The sequence below is a fragment of the Diadema antillarum genome, unplaced genomic scaffold (assembly GCF_040938485.1).
Source record: "Diadema antillarum isolate AM-2024a unplaced genomic scaffold, OU_Dant_1.0 seq00000486_RagTag, whole genome shotgun sequence".
Lineage (NCBI taxonomy): Eukaryota > Metazoa > Echinodermata > Echinoidea > Diadematoida > Diadematidae > Diadema > Diadema antillarum.
Window position 1 is genome coordinate 322,333 of NW_027271449.1, and position 20,008 is coordinate 342,340.

The following is a 20,008-nucleotide window of genomic DNA, read 5'->3' on the forward strand; positions in this document are numbered from 1 at the left end:
GATTGTCCTCATACCCATGGGTGGCAAAAGATTCATTATTATGTTACTAACTTATACGATTTAATCCAAAAGTGTAACATACGTGATGTAACTTACGTTACCACCAAATGACAGAAAGCTTAATTACACCATCAATTACCATCTAAATGTATATTTCTCGAATCTGTGCCGTCGATTTGAGGTCATGGGATAGCTCAGCAACCTCTTTTACTGGCATCTTGAGCATTGGCAGCGCGCAAAATACCTTTACATGATGTGTTGAAAAACTGAGTAAGTATTTGATTGTTGGAAATGTGTTGTTGTTTTTCATAGAATCATGTTTTACTTCTATTAAGTCAGTAGATTCCACCGTAAAAATCCAGTTATTACTTTGCTGTACAGGTTTATTCTTTTGAAATAAATCACTCAATTTATCAAGTAACGTATGTTTCAAATTTTGGTAACGTAAGTTTCAAGATGTTGTCATGTTAATAACAGACAATCCACGGAAAAGCCCATTTAATTTGAGACAATTTAATTGTTGCAGTTATGATGTTGATGAATTTCTCCGTCAACACATATCAAAGTCATTTACAGCTGTATGTTCTTGTTTGTTTGGAGGATGCAGTAAAAGGGGACATAAATCATAGTATCTTTAAAAAAAAATTGTTTGGTGGGCGTTGATGTTCAACCTGGCTTTAATGTCATATTTCAGGTATAAACAATGAATTTAACATTGTTTTAAGAAAATGCAATGAATAGCTAATAAAATTAGAGATTACAAAGATATCTACTTCAAAACTAGTGGACCAGGTCCCTACATTAATGTAGTAACGTAAGTTTCATCAATTAATGTCATTGAAAAGGATATTTTAGAGAATGTGCGTGGATAAAAATAACATTCAATTGTTCTAGAACTATATTGTTGAAGGAATTCTGTAGGGAAATACGTCTTTTTAATTATATTTATCTTCGGTTATCATAAACCAATATGATGACTTACTACCTGACTATTTTTAATGGAGAAAATAAACTCAAATTTGTGTCGTAATGTCGTTGATGATCTCAAAAAGAAGAAAAACACATTTTGAATGAAGAAAAGGCAACAAAAATACAGTGCATTAGAGAAATTTCAACTATTACTCTGTATACCATCATAGATCAGGCCTACATGATAATAATAATGATAATGATAATAATAATTATAGTAATATATGTTTCAGTAAGTTATATGTTTAAGACATTAACATTTTTTGTTCTTCCTTCTCGTTGACGTTAATACAGTTGCAATGGGGAAGAGCAGTGCTAGGATTAAAACCCCATGGTTATATAGGGAATGTGTAAGCTGTAATCAGATAGGCGAAAAAGCATATCTCTATATTACTAAGCAAAGATTCAAGAAAAAAAAAAAACATGTTCCCGTCTCATAGTTAACAAAGAAAAGAAGCAAAGTCACACATCTTTTTTTTTTTTTACCCTACCACATCAGGGTAACTGTATAGAGGATGGGGGTTCAGGGTCCCCCGCCCCTTTGCCAGCAGTCAAAATATAAACAAAAGGAAATAAAAAGAAAAAAAATGAATCGCAGGATCACCCTCCCCCGTTTGAAATAATAATAAAAAAACATGAAATTGGGCTTGTACTTGCAGCATAGAATTGAGCTGAAGCCTTTTTCTTTATATTTCTTCAATTTCATTTTCTTTCTTTTTTTTCTTGCTTGTCAGTCGATGAAACCCGGCAAAAGAAATGAAACAAAAAAAAAAAATGCCACGGGAGCTTTTTATTTTTCTGCCTGTCAGGATATTAAAACTGGAAGTGGTCAACTTTTTCTAACTCCTGACTCCATCCCCCACCCCTTAAAAATCTTACTTACGGGCCTGCATGTCTATAATCATTATCAGTACCTTTCTTGTGCATGTATAGCAACTTGTCCTTTCACTTTTCTTTTTTAAAGATTCAAAACATTTTTCCAGGAGACAAGAATTATTAATGCAAGACTTGTTATTCTTGTTATCCTTGTGGATTATACTGTTTTATGCATACATAACAAGGAAAATCGAGTACATCAGTTTACTAATGACAATTTCATTCATCCTACCCAGTATTGTGCTAATGAAACTGTGTAATTTGACATTATTTCATGGACCTCATTTGCCATAGTCAACTTAGTAAAGTGGTCATTTATTTAGTTAACAAAGAACATTTCTCGGTTCCTTCTTTTCCTATCTCTTGTTTACCGAGTTCTGACATTTTAAATACAAGCAATACGGCGTTGTTCATTATGACGCACTTTAACAGAGTAATCATCTCGTTTCTGCCGTTTCTTGTTTCATACAAGTGTTAAAAATTTTGTGAATACTATTCTATTGCAACTGCTATTTTCAAACCTGCATAGAGTAACTGTTGCGACAGCTGATGAGTCTGCAAAGTTATGGATTTGAAACATATCTTTCAACAGCATGAAGATAACAAGTTACAAGACATCAATATGAAGATAACAAGTTACAAGACGTCAAGCATACGAAATCTTTCATTATGATAAAATTAAAGTGAAACCTACGTTACCCACCACTCGTTTTACATTACACGTACATTGTACATCATGACAATATTTTAATCCGTGAAGGCACGAAACAGCATGTTCCCAACTCTTATCATTTCAATGCCATAAATTCATAAGTATGAAGCCAATTGTCTTCAAAATATCAACACTTACGGATTACTGTTCTACTGAAGAGTGTATACGCGGACATGTTATAAAGTCTTGCAGTTTTACAATTATTTTAATTGTTATTTTTGAGAATTGTATCGGCATAATATTGCGACATCGTGTTATAATATACGTTCACTTAGAGTTGAAGAGAAAATAATGTGAGAATAAAAGAAAATGTACCAAAATATGTTGCACATGTAGTAGCATTGTCTTTGTAACTTACATTACATTAACGTGAAACATACGTTACGTGGAATCTAACGACTATATTTTTGCACACATAGTTTCACATGTTTCATCGATGATACTCAAGAATTGGCTGGCAATGTGGGACTGATAAATGTTGAAAATAATTTCTGAAGAAAGTCTGACGTCAAATTATCGAGAAAACAAATTAACATTACCTTTCTAAGGTTTAACACAATAGGACATGCTGTATTCAGAATAGCATACAGGTCATTTGCCATCCTTCCCATCTGCAGGCAGCATTTACAAACATGGCAGCCGATGGTATACTTCACATCGGACACATAATTATCTCAATCGTAGAATGTAGTCACCAATCTTAATGCATTTGAAATAGAATGACATGGTAACGTATGTTACATGATGAAATTTACGCCCCATGAAAGAAATTATCACATCTCAAAAATAAAGCAAAATTATGTGTTCATATTTTTCAAGTACAAACTTGAATATTTATCTCGTGGATTGGTATAAAAAAGAAACCTATTCTAACAACTTTAATTTTCCCGTTTTGTGATTGTCCAATTGTGCCGAAATAGTGGTTTTGGGCCTTTATTGTGTCATTGAATATCCTTCTAACACGATACATAATTCTTTGTCAAGTTGTTGTTTTTTTTTCTTCAACGTTAATACTTAGCAGTTACAATTAATATAGAAAAGGTCTAAATCAACTGTGATGAATTTCCATAATTCATGCTTTAGTTGTTTTTATTTAATACATTACTCATACAAACGTCAAACTCTCTTCAGAGTTCACACACACACACACACACACACAAACCTAGCTATCATCAGGCAACTTCTAACTAGTTTTACCTGAGCCTGAATATCGCGCACACGATGTTCATGCATCTTTGGAGCACTGCTGAGCTTGAAAATCACCCAGTTCCGGAGGTAGTAATAGACATCATAAACCGCAGACATGGGGAGTAGGAACAGGCAGACGAAAATCCATCGCTGGTGAACGATCACATATTCCAGGCCCTTGAAGCGGATGAGCAACAGCAGACTAATCAGAGGTGTGGCGGCAAGGACAGACATCCATGTGCCGAGACCGTATCGCATATCCATGATGGCGCTTTCGTATGACCAAATTTCAGCAAAATTTTGGACGCCTTCCGCTAGTTTAAAAGGGTTGAAATAAGGAGCTAGCTGTTTCGAAACTTGGCTGGAGCTTGCCTCGCCTCACTCCTATAGCTCCTGGACCTAGATCCTGCCTAGGGTACCGGGTAGAAGGTAGATCGATCCTGTTATGTTTACCAAATACGTTCCGGTATATCCATGCACGGCACGCGTGCCGGCTGTTCACACACAAGACACACTTTTTTTACCGGTGAAAAATTAAAGCAGACAGTACAGATCTATGAATTTCCCGCACACGTACACATGGATATTATGGAAGCCGCACTCTTATTTACACACACACTGTACATTCGCACATGAGGGCGGTCGACGACCTCGGGAAGACGGAGTGCTGCGCATCGTGCGCGAGTGTTGCATCGGTGGTTCGATCCAATTTGTGCGCGCGCCCAGGGCGTTATGAATATTCATGAGATGTACTCTCGCTTGCCTACTCCATTGTGTACGAGTACCAAAAAGCGTACCGGTACGCGAGTCAAACCTGTCTATAGCGGCCATCCAAGGGAAGCGAAAAAAGTGACCGTTATAGACAGGTGGCCGCTATAGGCAGGTTATCCAACTTTGTGTGCATTGCTTACAAATGTGCATGTATCATTGTTGTATACATCTATTGAGTACCGGGTACGTACATTTTAATGTACACTTTAGTATGTGTGTATGTATGCACACGTGTGTTCCATGCATTGAACAATGCCGGTGTTCTTGAAATTGTTGCACAGTAGCATGTGTACAGTCGTGAAGAAAGCTTGATACTAAAGGAGCGATGAATGCAGCGATGGCGATCACTGAAAGTTGTTGTTGTTGTTGTTGTTCATTTTCCATCTGTGAAGATGGTTGGATTGCCCATATTCAGCTACACTAAGCTGGTCTTCCATGGGGTCCAGTTGGATGTGGGGTGGGACCACTTCACCGGGCTAGACACCCTGCTCTTTGCGATGAATGAATGAAGCGGGATCTTTTACGTGCATGAGCTGTGACTCTCTCATACACAGGACCTCCATTTTATGTCCTATCCGAGGGACATGGACAGAGTGTTTTGCCTCTTGCTAGAGGGGACGGTATGTTTACACACAACATTGCTCAGTCCAGACTCGGGTTCGAACCCGGGCCGCGTGATCATGAGGCAGACGCGCTACCGACTGAGCCAACTCACCGCCCTAAAGTTGCCCATGAATGACTGGCACGGCCGCACGGCTACTAAAAGCAGAAAAACGCGCTGAATTATCATCTCTTTGGCCGCTATAGACAGGTTAAAAGCTACTGCGGGAAACAAAATCTGTGGCCGCTGGCCGCGTAGACAGGTGGCCGCTATACACAGGGTCTTCAACAGGGCTTTTTTCTCGGGGGGATTTTTCAGTGGCCGCTATAGACAGGTGGCCGCTAAGGCAGGTTTGACTGTACGCTCTTTGCTAGCAGGGAGGCCACCTCCCTGTTGCTAGTAACTCCTCAGGTATTAGTACAATATAGTACTCTTTCGATGTCGAGCTCGTGGGCCGTATATGATTCATGGGTGTCGGTATCGTGAGATCCCAAGCCATTGACTGAATCGAAAGTGCGGGCGTGATATGGCACAGTTTTTATAAAGTGATATAAGTATAATATAGACCTACCGTCAAGCTCGTTTGAATAAAAACAGCTAGGCCTATACATTAACAAAGGAACGTAGTTTCCGAATGGATAATAATTTCATAGTATTAAGAGAGTAAAGATGTATGTTTTGCATTAATCTTTTAAACACGTGATTGATTCAAATCAATCACAACTTTACGATTGAATGCAAATCCATCTTATAAAAAAAGTTATGATTGAAATAAAGACGGAGAACTGCAATCAATCAATCACAGGTTGCGATTGATTGCAGCTTTCAAGAGATTTGTGATTGATTGATTTCTATCACAAGTTTTACAAGACTGGGCCCAGGGAGGTGGAAAAAGACTCTCCACCTCCCTCGTTCAACAGGCTGGTGCGATTTACATTCTGATGGCACACTGATACCAGCTTCTCTCTCCCCCCACCCCCGCCCCGATAAGAAAATTAATATGAAAGAGAGAAAAATCAAGAGAGTATTTTTGATCTGTGTTGGCCCTAAAATTGTGGATTGTCGGTTGATCACTCACTCTCAAATCAGCGGGGTGGCCTCACTTTGGGTCTTATCCTGCAAGTCGCTTCTCTCCCTCTGTGACTGAACCCCAGGCTAAAGTCAATTACGTGACGTTGTCATCGTGACAAACTCTCGTGCAAAAAGAAAAAAGAGCGAAAAAAATAAGAGGGGTTCAGGTAGTCATTACTTTGTAGACCATCATTGAACAGACATTAACAGAAAGCCCATATTGTTGAAATTACCGTGCTATGATTATGGCATGGTTGGGATTATAGAGTCAAATCGATTAAAGGAAAAATTTCCCCTCAAGAATTATGTAGGCCTAATGAGTATGCAGGATGCTGAAGGCTTATTGAAACAATCCCCTGGAAATTTAAGAAATATGTATAATAGGTTCAAAAGATATATGTGTTATTGTAAAATTGTGTCGATTTGATTCAGTTTGCCCCCTTGTCGAAGGCACAGTATGAGTATAGATGGAAATAATATACAACATTTGTAAGAGTATACTTGGCTTAAAATAGCTTCTGCAGTAGGAAAATGTTAAGGGAATATCAATTCACCTAGAATATCTCAGTAACAGTTCCAGCGAACGTGCACTGTTCAATAGAAACTGTATAAGTGTGTGCCACACTAACAGCAGCCAGGCCTGTTTTGGTACGGTGAAACACTTGCAAAGTCAACGAGCCTACGCTGATACAGCGCCAAAAAAAAAAAAACAAATAAACAAACAAACAAAACAAAAAACTTAAATCACGCCATCTCTCGGCCAGGACCTTCATAGTATTCAAATACTAGTACACCTTGCCTTGGACAGAGGTGACTCCAAGCCCCGAAGTGAATAGATCTTTTGAAGGTACTGAGGCCTATGGTGTAACAAGAAACTCGAAATTAGGCAAAGTATATTTATTTTATATTTTGGACCAAAGATTTTAAACAAAAGAAAGGGGAAATGGGGAAAATGCGAGGCGAGAAGTCGTGTGATGAATACGATGTTGTGAAAGGACCCTAACATTGCCCAAGAAGCAGCGCACGATGTCAGAACTGCTTTGTGACGTCACAATTGTTTTGTGAGAAACTGTTACTAAAGTACACATCACAGTGTGACGGACGGGTACGAAGCAGTGCGCAATGTCAAAATTGCTTTGTGAGGTCACAATAATGTTCTGTTAAAAATTGTTACATTTCACGCAGTGACGGTACGACGCAGTGCGCGATGTCAGAGTTGCTTTGTGAGGTCACAATAATGTTCTCTTAAACATTGTTACATTTCACAGAGTGACGGTGCGGCGCAATGCGCGTTGTCAGAATTGCTTTGTGAGGTCACAATAATGCTATGTTAAAAATTTTACATTTCACAAAGTGACGGTACGACGCAATGCGCGTTGTCAGAATTGCTTTGTGAGGTCACAATGATGTTCTGTTAAACATTTTTTACATTAATTTTCACAGACTGACGGTGCAAAGCTGCGAAAATTTTAGAAATGCTTTGTAACGTCATTTTGCAACTAGTATACTATTTGCAAAATGTCGTCATAGGAATGACGCCATTTTGCAAATAGTAGGCCTACTTTATGGAGTGTCAAACATGCCAACACTCTGACATAGCTGAAAATATCTATAATCAAGTGAATACATTTTTGATCCAAAATACTATACAAATATACTTTGTCTTGAGAGTTTCTTATGAAAAACTATGGGCAGGTGACTCCAAAAGCACTATTCACTGGGCCCCTCAATATATGAAGAGTTTGTTCGCAAAAACCGATAAGTCCATTTTTGAAGATTTTGAAGTACGGGCTCTGTCCTAAAGTAAAAAATAATACCTTTTAAATGATATATTGGTCACTGCATATAAAGGTACATCTTTGAGGTTATGGTCAAAAGAAGCACACATTTTCTTATTATTCTCTTTATTTTTTTTCACTTTTAATCGCAAATATCTCCATTTGGCAAATATGGACTTATCGTTTTTTGCGAACAAACTCTTCATTGTAGTTCTTTTGGAGGAACCGAGGCCTATAGTTTGAACAAGAAACTCGAAATTAGGCAAAGTATATTTGTTTAGTATTTTGGATCCAAAATTTAAACAAAAGAAGGGGAAATAAAGGAAATGCAAAGAGAGAAGTCGTATGGTAGATGCGATGTTGTGGAGGGATCCTACATTGACATAAGACAAGTAAGAAACCTGTAGCATGCAGCGCACGATGTCAGAACTGCTTTGTGATGTTTTAAAGATATAAGTGACTGTAAATTAGGAGCAGTGCGCATTGTCAAAATTACTTTGAGGCGTCACAATTGTTTTGTTGGAAATATATTGTTACATTTTACAAAGTGACAGTACGGCGCATGCAGTGCGCGATGTCAGAATTGCTCTGTGATGTTACATATTGTTTGCTAAAAAAAATGTTACATTACACTGAGTGAAGAGTACAGAGCTGCGCAGAATTTCAGAATTGCTTTGTGACGTCATTTTGCAAATAGTACTTCATGAAGTGGCAACCTTCTGACTTAGCTGAAAATACCTACAATCACGTGAAGGTCTTTCGACCAATCACTAGAGGATGAATTTGCAATCCAAAATATAGAATGAAATATTATTGTTAGTGCAGTGTAAGAACGATTTGTCCCCACTGGTCTGATTCCCTGCAAAGTTAGTGGTACTTTAGCGCCCTCTATGCCTATCTACCACCCCCCCCCCTTTCTCTCTCCCTCTGTCCCTCCCTCTCCCCTCCCCCTCTCTAGTTTTGTACTATTGTTATGAATGCGTGTATACAAATTACATAATGGCTAAATTATACTAATGAGGTAGATATTCTCCTGATATTAGTGAAGCAAAATAGTCAGTTCAAACACAAATAAAAATTCTTGTGGTTTTTTTTTCAGAGGTTTGTACATAAATACAACAGTTTTATTTGCATTATTGACTTGGGTATGTATCGTCAACATTGGCAACATTCAGATGACTATCTCATTATCTGCAATATTGTATACCCTTGAGATACTTCCAATGCATAGATATCTATTCTAGGAATATCTGAACCGTCAACGCGGTATTTCCTATGCAAACTGTATCTGGTGGACATTCGGCCATTATAAGCTCAACAAAACTCCGATTAGTGCCAGGCTGTCTCCTTCGATATCGTGCAATGAAGACTATTTTGCGGTTGATTTAACACTTTTAAAGTATAAGGATCTTAAGGGATGGTTAGGTGCCTTTATTATCTTTACACAGGTTAATAATGTTCTCTGGCGTTCCATGATTTTTTTATTATTACATGTATTTTGATTTCATTCATCCTGTCAAGCATTCCCAATACAAGAAATAATTACATCATATGGATAGAGATCATCGATACGAAACACTTTCGAGAATACTAATTCATTACTGTTTCACTTTTGTAGAAACAGTTATTGAAAAATAATTTCACATTATACATAATATACTTTTTAATAATGCAGTCAAAGTAAATAAAAAAGAAGGTGTGAAATATGTTGTATATTGCCTCACCCCATAACACACTCGGTTAGGAAGGAGTTACTTTGTTAAGCTTTTATTTGAAATGATGTTTTGTACCAGTATTCTTCCTCCACCTGCTATACATTCATAGAATAGTATACTTACAGGATTATTGTTTTTGTAATTAAGATAGCACAGAGTTTTTATGCAGTCCGCCCTCTACAGTTTTGATAATTATAATCTATCGCATGACTTCAGCCTATCTATGTTCCAACCAATATTATGAACAATGTCCAAAGGTGGAAACTTCTGACTTCAGACAGGCGTTGGCGCAGACGGATCGAAGTATAATAAGCAGCACATTAAGTCGCCCATCTCACGTACAACGTGAAGACTTTTGTTATTTCGCAGCTAAATTTAGTCTCCTGATGTGTCATAACCATCTAGATAAGATGTCTGCCCTTTACATACATTGAAACTCTCACACTGGAATCATTTTGTCAGATTTAAATGTGGTATTTACACATTTCTTGTCAGTGACATCAATTAAAAAAATGAAATATCATTCTGTACGATTTCTTTCGAAACAACTGAGGTTTTTCTTACTATGCGCAAACATGTTCGCTTGGGTGCAACATTGTATTCATTCGTCAAGACTAATGTTTTGGAAATCAGTGCAAGGTAAAATAACCACGTGGCAGGCTACTAATCTATGAATGCATCGACATCATAAACCGTGGAAAGACGTAAAGTTTTGAGAAGATGACGTTCAAAGTGTGATTACTGATGTTCTCTGCTATCATGAGCCTACAATAATTAGTCCATAATCCTATAGTTCCTTGGTCCTTTAGCATTAAGGTCCTATAGTCGCTTATTCTACAGTCATAATCACTATTGATATATATATATATATTTGTTCATCATGAACGTTTTCGCGTTCACTGCGATCTGTGTATTATGTGTATGTACGGGCCCTCCATTATAATCTACGCTTTAATCTTGCCCACGTTGGATTTGTCTGCTTTCAATAATTCAGTACAATAAAATATTTGTTTATCACCGGCTCCAAATGGACTAAATCCACCTTTAATGTCTTCCAAAACCTGTAATGGCACGAGCCAGTTGATTCATTTTCGTATCAGTAGCGTTTGTTCAATTACGTAATGCACTGAACGACAATGAAGAACGTTTCCTTTTTGTCGCGGCGCATTCGATTATTTGATGCATAAATAACTTGCAGATTTCAAAGTGCATTCGGTGGATTATCCTATAAGCGGGGACTATCATCATTGTAAAAGTGGTAGTCTTTCTTAACTTGGAATCTTCAGTTTGCTCTTCTTTCACTCCAAAGGGAATACAGCCTACTTCGACCAAATTTTGCCCTATAACAATGTCTAATTATAAGAACGGTTATATCATCACACAGTTTCTAAGCCTCAGATATTCGTTGGTTCTATTGTATGATACAAACTCATTCATGATGTTACGTCTTCAGATACGTGAACATCTACAGTGAAGGAAGTATAGAACACAGTAGTTGTGGAAGACTTCGACATGTTCCAAGTCTATACATTCTTTGGTAACAAGCAACATTCCATGATAGACGTCTTGCATGGCGATCTTCAGTCTTTCGCTCCAAAACAACAATGACAACGAAAACACAATCTGAGAACATCGATGCAATGTGTCGTTTCCCCTAATCCATGTTTTTGAGATGCAGCTTGTACTGCCTGAGGTTGCGGGTGATGATTGCTTCGTCGCTCGATTCTCTCCGTCGCCTCGAGAGGCGACTAGCGCCGTCGGAGGCATGGCTGCAAGATGGAAGACAATCTTCCGTGGAGTCGCTGACGTCACATATGAAAGCCTTGCAATGGATATACACCTGCAGACGAAGTCCAGTTTGATAGTAGGTATATGTTATAAACATAATAGTAACTATTTATTACTTGTTGTTCTTGCTCAGGTATGAAGTTCAGTTGGGCTCATATAACTAGTGAATGTAAATATATATACAGACTATTAAAATGGGTTATAGTCTGGGTTATTGCTGTGATATTATTTCAATACAAATTCCAGTTGTAAATTATCAGCAGGATCACTTCCTGCCTGCACGGATGATCGGAGCCAAATATGCTCTATGTGATCTAAGAAAATATATTAGAAGGGAAGTGAAGCCTGTATCAAATTCAGTTTTCTTTTTTTTATTTGATAAGCTTTAATCATTGTAGCATAAAAACCCACGTCATTCTAAAAAACAAAAGAGTTTATACAAATGTACACACATTTTAGAATTCAATTCAATTATCTATTTCCATCAATAATAAGAACTATATAATACCAGGTGATACACTTGTATCATTTTAACTGTTAACAATTCGAAAGAACTATTATTGGGTATGATACAAAATAGATATACAAATGATAATGTAGCGGAAAAAAGAACGATGCACACTTTGCAATTGTAACGAAAGCAAAACACATAGCGATGGAAAATCGCTGTGATCCATTGAAAAAGCAAAACTTGTAGGACGTGAATCACTGGAAAAACAACAACGGCACCAATATACCAATATAACGTATTTATGCTAAATTAATATAAGTACCGTCAAAGCATTTGATCACTGATATGATATAATTATATGATGCTAATACATTAAAGTTTATTTTTAAGAGTAGGCCTCTTTATGCAAGTTTTAAAGTACAAACGAAATACAAACTGAAGGCACTATTCCTTGGGCGTTGTGTACCAGGAAATACGACGTATTAATGGTGACGAAGACGCAAAGACATAGATGTGTTCACGCAAAACAACACATAATATGCACACACACACACACACAGACACACACCCATATATACACATAATCTATAATAGTCAAACCTGTCTATAGCGGCCACCCAGGGGAGACGAAGAAAGTGGTCATTATAGACATGTGGTTGCTATGGTCAGGGTCGTTCATAATGTTTGTTTGTTTGTTTGTTTGTTTGGGGTTTTTTTCTCGGAGAAATTATCTTCAGTGGCCGTATACGATGATAGGCCTGATAGCAGGTGGTGCTAAGACAGGTTTGACTCTATTATGTAGAGATAGAGAAAAAAGGGGAGGGAAGAGACATTAGTCATCCTCTTTAGACAAAAAAAAGAAAGAAAAGAAAAGGAAAATACAATCACTCATACAATGAATAAACATATTTTTACCTCTGCGTTGTATCCAATGAAAGCGAAAGATTGAAAGGAAAAACGTTGTTGTGTTGGCAATAATCCGGAGTAGAACAGCACTGTGTTGTCAACAGCGCACCTGAAACATAATCAAATGGCGAGCATTTTTATCCCGGTGAAAAAAAGTGGAACCTTATACTTGCAAATCTAATGGCGGCGAAAGTAATGATGTCACTATAGAAGGATTACTTTCTACATGGTAGATAAGGCCCTATATCACCATTATCATCAATATGATCTTAGTTGTTAAGTAGTAACGTCACTATTTCTTGACAATAATTTTTCAGATATAAGTATATTATCTGCCCTGTCGTTATTATCATAATGAGATTATTTACTATCATGACTTCCATTGCCAAATCATCATTGATAACGGTGATGCAATTGAAAAGATGACATTTCAAGTTTGCAGAGCTATTTTGATAAAGCTGAAAGGATTGCAATGGTTCTAGCCGATCAAAATAACGCTAACGTACCCTTTGTAGATAAATTCGTAAGAGGGCAACGAGTAGGGATCGGACGAAGTCGTGGCCCAGCACGACTCCAAATTCAGCCTCAAGTCGATCAGGTTCTCCAGCTTCACCTCGAAAAACAACTCGTCTCCCAGCGACATCGTGTTCGAAGTATCGCCCGTCGGGTAGACGTCCCGGAAGTCATCGGTCTTAAATCGTTGCATGGAGACGGAGAACGCGCCTTGGCCGACGAAAGTTATATCCGTATCGGTGGAGGAGTCGCTGGAGTCACCGTCAGCAGTCAGTGAAGACGAACTGAGCTGGGACTGAGAACTCGAGATTCCAACGGTCAAATCTCGTCGCGAAATCTCGCATTGCACGAGAATCTCGAGTTCCTCCTCTCCATCACTCGCTACGATGTACACTTTGTTTGAATAGACAATGCTCGTATCCTTAACCTGGAAACGGATTTTGGATAACATGAGATGGCAACCATGCATGGGGTCACAATTATATTTTGTCGATAATAACGAAGTTTCGGCTATATGCTATTAAAGGGGATGGCTAGTAACTGATCAGTGGGAATCAGTGGGAATGCTGAGGGATGATTGTACCAATCCTTGTGGGATTCATTTGAGAGTACATTAGATATCTACTGTTGTGTGAAAATTATTTGCTTCAGAACGGTCTCATATTCAAGTAATGTGCAGTTTAATGCCCGTCACTGATCAGGCACGCTAACCTGGAAACATTAAACTGCACATTACTTGAATATGAGACCGTTCTGAAGCAAATAATTTTCACACAACAGTAGATATATGATGTACTCTTTAATGAATCCCACAAGGAATGGAACAATCATCCCTCAGCATTCCCACTGATTCCCACCGATCGGTTACTAGCCATCCCCTTTAAGGGATATGTGAGCTACACGTATTTGGTAAGGAAATTGTCCTTTACAGAGCTGCAGCTTTTTATTTCATTATGTAGAGCACTATGGAGGAATGGAGAGAGATTAATCTTGTTTAAAAAACAAAACAAAACTAAGGACATGACGGGAAATACAGTTCAGGAATTCTCTGCTGTTCAGCCACGTTAAATTTGGAGAGCCTACTAGGTGAAACGATATCTAGTTTCGTTACCATATTATAATATGCTGCATGAAAATACAATGTTACATAATGACAACTTAAATCAGTATAAATAAGTATAGACATATGGGAATATTATAACCTTCTTTTGAGTGCCGCATTTCTTGTATGTGGTTGCGATGGCCACCACACCGACCCCATTATTCTCTGCTTGGCAGGAGTCGTCGATGAGATGGACGTGGATCGACGTCGAGATGGCAGCCGGTTCGGTCATCAGGAGAGGGAGATCCAGCGTGATCATCATCGAGTCGCCACCGCAGGACAGGTCAACGCCTGCCGTGGGTATATATAGCAGGGAGTGAATTGACAGACAGTATCAGGTGCGGACAACGGCGTAGCCAGGATTTCATCTTAGGGGGGGCGGTTAGTCTGCGAGGGAGCGAAGCGACCGAGCCCGAGCGAGCGGAGCGAGCGAGGGGGGGAGGGTGTGGGAGGGGGGTGTCCCCCCTCCCACGGTAAGAACTTTTTGCACTTGGATGTTGTAAATGGTGCAATTTGATGCATGTTTTTGCGCGTTTTATCGACGTGAAACAGTCCCACTTGTTTATGGCAGCAGTTTATTTTGATGTAGATTATCATTGAACAATTTGCCTATAAAATGATATAATTTAGATACACTTCTTGTATTAATTCTTTTCACTGAATATCATGAACGCGACTGAGCCCGGGCGAGCGGAGCGAGCGAGGGGGTAGGGGAGGGTGTGGGAGGGGGGTGTCCCCCCTCCCACAGTAAGAACTTTTTGCATTTTGATGTTGCAAATGGTGCAATTTGATGCATGTTTTTGCGCGTTTTATCGACATGAAACAGTCCCACTTGTTTATGGTAGCAGTTTATTTTGATGTCGATTATTATTGAACAATTTGCCTATAAAATGGTATAATTTAGATACACTTCTTGTATCAATTCTTTTTACTGAATATTATGAACGCGACTGAACCCGAGCGAGCGGAGCGAGCGTGTGGGTATAGGGGAGGGCGTGGGAGGGGGGTGTCCCCCCCTCCCACGGTAAGAACTTTTTGCATTCTGATGTTGCAAATGGTGCAATTTGATGCATGTTTTTGCGCGTTTTATCGACGTGAAACAGTCCCATTTGTTTAAGGTAACAGTATATTTGAGTGTAGATTATTATTGAACAATTTGCCTATATAAAATGATATAATTTAGATACACTTCTTGTATTAATTCTTTTCACTGAATATCATGAACGCGACTGAGCCCGAGCGAGCGGAGCGAGCGAGGGGGGAGGGGAGGGTGTGGGAGGGGGGTGTCCCCCTCCCACGGTAAGAACTTTTTGCATTTTGATTTTGCAAATGGTGCAATTTGATGCATGTTTTTGCGCGTTTTATTGACGTGAAACAGTCCCATTTGTTTAAGGTAACAGTATATTTGAGTGTAGATTATTATTGAACAATAATTGCCTATATAAAATGATATAATTTAGATACACTTCTTGTATTAATTCTTTTCACTGAATATCATGAACGCGACTGAACCCAAGCGAGTGGAGCGAGCGAGGGGGAGGGGAGGGTGTGGGAGGGGGGTGTCCCCCTCCCACGGTATATAAGAACTTTTTTGCATTTTGATGTTGCAAATGGTGCAATTTGATGCATGTTTTTGCGCGTTTTATCGACGTGAAACAGTCCCATTTGTTTAAGGTAGCAGTATATTTTAGTGTAGATTATTATTGACCAATTTGCCTATAAAATGGTATAATTCCAATACACTTCTTGTATTAATTCTGTTCACTGAATATCATGAACGCGACTGAACCCGAGCGAACGGAGCGAGCGAGGGGGGAGGGGAGGGTGTGGGAGGGGGGTGTCCCCCCTCCCACGGTAAGAACTTTTTGCATTTTGATTTTGCAAATGGTGCAATTTGAAGCATGTTTTTGCGCGTTTTATTGACGTGAAACAGTCCCACTTGTTGAAGGTAGCAGTACAAGTATATTTTAGTGTAGATTATTATTGACCAATTTGCCTATAAAATGGTATAATTCCAATACACTTCTTGTATAAATTCTTTTCACTGAATATCATGAACGCGACTTAACCCGAGCGAGTGGAGCGAACGAGGGGGTACAGGGGAGGGTGTGGGAGGGGGTGTCCCCCCTCCCACGGTAAGAACTTTTTGCATTTTGATGTTGCAAATGGTGCAATTTGATGCATGTTTTTGCGTGTTTTAACGAGTTGAAACAGTCCCACTTGTTTAATAAGGTTGCAGTATATTTTAGTGTAGATTATTATTGAACAATTTGCCTATAAAATGGTATAATTTAAATACACTAGTCTTCTTGTATATTCTTACACTGAATATCATGAACGCTGTCTGTTCAGCAATCAAACAGAAAAAGCATGCACACGAGGGTGTAGATAGGGGCATATCCCCTCCCACACGAAGGTGATTTTGCGTTTTCAGACCTGAAATTCAGCGATCTGGTGCAAATTTTTGGTGCAATACTTTTTCATCGAAGTGTTAAAATCACGGAATTTAGCTCTTATTCCGAATGTGCACCATCTGTGCGTATGTATAAAGTCTAGTGAGGTAGAGCTTAGGGGAAGGGGGATTCCCCCTCCCGCTCGCGGAGCTTTTGCGTTTTTAGAATTGAAATAAAGCGATCTGGGTATAGCCACAGTCTACTTCTTTGCATGGCGGGGGGGGGGGGGGGGGCGAGCAGGGAGAAGGCGTGGGCGAGTATTATCTCCACCCTTCCCTTCCGATGGAGCTTTTATCTTTTTAAGGTTCAAATTGAGATATCTCGCAAACGCATATTTGATGGAAGCAACATTTGGGAAATCACACACACACACACACACACACACACAAACTGATGGGGGTGGGCTGAGGGAGGAAAGGGTCGATTAAAAGGGAAATTCCCCTTATACATGAGGGAACCTTCAGTTTTCGGAATATAAGTCTTCTGCACCCAGAATTATTCAGAATTTTTTGTAAATCTAAAAAGTGTACTTAGCTAGGGAAAGAGGCACAGAGGGGGAGGGTTTGGGAGGGGGATACCCCCTCCCAAGCACGAGAGATTTTGCATATTTTGAATTGAAATTCAACGATCTGGTGCACACTTTGAGTGAAATATTAAAAAAAAATATCTTATTTGATGAAAGGTTGCAAAGGAGATCCGCTTCATGTGCATGCATACAGTATACACGCATTTTTTTTTCCGCCTCCCAAATCCCCGGTCCAAATCTTAGGGGGGGCGACCGCCCCCATCGCCCCCCCCCTGGCTACGCCAGTGGGTGCGGAAACATTAGTATAGCCTTCGTTCAAAAGTGAGGAAAACAGATCAAGTAGTTCTAAATTATTTTCTGTAAACTTGGTATAATTCTGATGTGTAATCTTCTCTGGACAGGAGCTCTTTATGCAACAACCCGTGATATCACAGTATAGCAGAAGTATATACAGAAAAAAGGGCATTTCAAATATCTAAATGTATATTCTAATCAAAAAGGTGCTCAAGTCATTTCCTTAACCTGCCACGTAACTGAGTTGTTTTACAGGCAACTGTCATTCTCCGTGCATTCTGGAGGAGCTAAGTCGAGTGCTTTTTCGATGTTCTGGAAAAGAAAAGTTAGGATTTGCGTGTGTGTGTGTCTGAAATTTCCAGATATGCATCGGTAAACTTCCCGTTCAAATCAGCAAGTTATTAGTAACAAGTGCACGCCATGCAAATAATTTCACACCTTTTCTCGTATTACTAGTGGAGATCATTAGGTTTAATTTCTTAAATCTTTCATTTGTTTTCTTCTCACTTTTTTTTTTTTTTTTGGGGGGGGGGGGGGGTGGGTGTATTTTGTATATGATCATGCATTCCAGCCGTCTTTTCTAGACATGAGACCTTTTGGAATTGCAGTGCCTGTAATGTCTTTAGTATGATTTTAGTTTGTGATCATAATCAAGGAACAAGGTCCCTATTTGACATATATGGTGTTTCATTGAGGTTATAATCAAAATTCATGCATGAATAAAAGAAAAGATTAGTATGATTCTGATGATTATGGTGATTATCATTATTATTATTATTATCATTATCATTATCATTATCATTATTATTATCATTATTATTATTCATCATGACCGCATTATCTTCAAAGTTCTACTCCTCACCTACAAGATTGTCCACAACTTAGCACCATCCTATCTTCATCATCTGGTTTCCCTCCGGACTACATCTTCTTCCTCAACAACCAGACGCCTTCGTTCTCACTCCACTGCACACCTTCAACTCACATCGGCACCGCGCACCCGTACCGTTATGGCAACCGTGCCTTCAGTGTTATTGCATCTACACTATGGAACAACTTGCCCATCCACGTCCGTGAAGCTCCAACAGTAGATTCCTTCAAATCATCACTGAAAACTCATCTTTTCTCTCATGTCATGTAATTTGTATTGATTTATTATATACAGTCTGTTATGTTAAGTTCGTACTATAATGTTTATTCTATGTATTTTGTATTGTGTTTCATCGTATCTCAATTTGTATATCTTCCATAACTAAATTTTTCTTTCCCAATTTTTCTTCAGCGCTAAGAAACATTGTAATAAGCGCTTTATAAATGATATTTATTATTATTATTATTATCATTATTATTATTATTATTATTATTATTATTATTGTGTTTATGTTTATGGTTGTTATGACTATTTTCATGGTTATTAACATTGCTATCATATATGGATAAGTCAAACATATATGTTTTTCTTCATTTTTAGTCTCTTTTTCTTCCTGTCATGAAGCTTTTTCTTTGTATCAACATTCTATTTTATGCATAGGGCCCTACAGACTTTCCGACTTGTCCGACAAACGGCTATCTATAAAATGCACAGAAACAATGCATGTAATTAGCATGGTATTGCCCATATAAGGCACACTCCGCTCAGATTCAGCGTGCAAGCTACAACTCAACATTGACAGGAGTCTTCATGGTTCCTGTCGGGCCACGTTTCTTATGTTTTCCCACTATATTTTTCTCTTTATTGTATTGCCAATAGTTTAGATTGTTAGTTTGTTATTGCAATGTTGTTGTTGTTTTTTCTGGGGGCCGGGGGAAGGGAATGAATTCCTATTCACTGATGCAATATCATAATAAAAGCTGAACTCACCATGCTCACCGGATGGCTGGTCTGCAGCAAACCCGAGAAGTGCCCATGATATTCCAATCACCCAAAAGAGCGACAGGCGACCCATTCTCGATGGAATCCTACAAAATCTATCCTTCTGTTCGCTCCGCGTCAGATTTCATCGCACTTATTGAATTGTTCCTTTTCATTGTGTGCTCCCAGAACATAAAACGTGGTTTCATCGCAGATAGTAGATGAAAGACGGAAGTACTTCGAACACCAACTTGAATGAGACGCATTCAAAAAAACAAAAACGATTAAAAAAAAAACTTTATGCACAAACATAATCCAGGTAATAAAGTGAAGATGAACGTCGTGAGTGTTGACAAAGTCTGTTAATATAATGTGTGGGGACAGCGTCTGCAGGATATGATGGCAACGTATGTGTACTTTGCCCTTGAGTCATAATACTATT

General features: G+C 38.7%; 2 protein-coding genes across 2 annotated transcripts in view; both read right to left on the reverse strand.

Moving 5' to 3' along the window:
- LOC139733681 (delta(24)-sterol reductase-like) overlaps positions 1-4,192 on the reverse strand; it is a 34,070-nt gene extending 29,878 nt beyond the window's left edge. The window contains exon 1 of the mRNA XM_071644493.1: positions 3,755-4,192. Coding sequence (XP_071500594.1) covers positions 3,755-4,009 — 255 coding nt within the window. The 5' untranslated portion in view covers positions 4,010-4,192. The remainder of the gene's footprint in view (positions 1-3,754) is intronic.
- A 7,143-nt stretch (positions 4,193-11,335) lies between these two features.
- On the reverse strand, positions 11,336-19,660 carry LOC139733654 (CUB and zona pellucida-like domain-containing protein 1). Its single transcript, XM_071644466.1, has 5 exons — positions 19,576-19,660; positions 14,542-14,732; positions 13,333-13,766; positions 12,836-12,935; positions 11,336-11,521 (listed from the first exon to the last, which is right to left on the reverse strand). The coding sequence occupies exons 1-5, from the start codon at positions 19,658-19,660 to the stop codon at positions 11,336-11,338; spliced, it is 996 nt and encodes a 331-aa protein (XP_071500567.1).
- Positions 19,661-20,008: the final 348 nt, after the last annotated feature.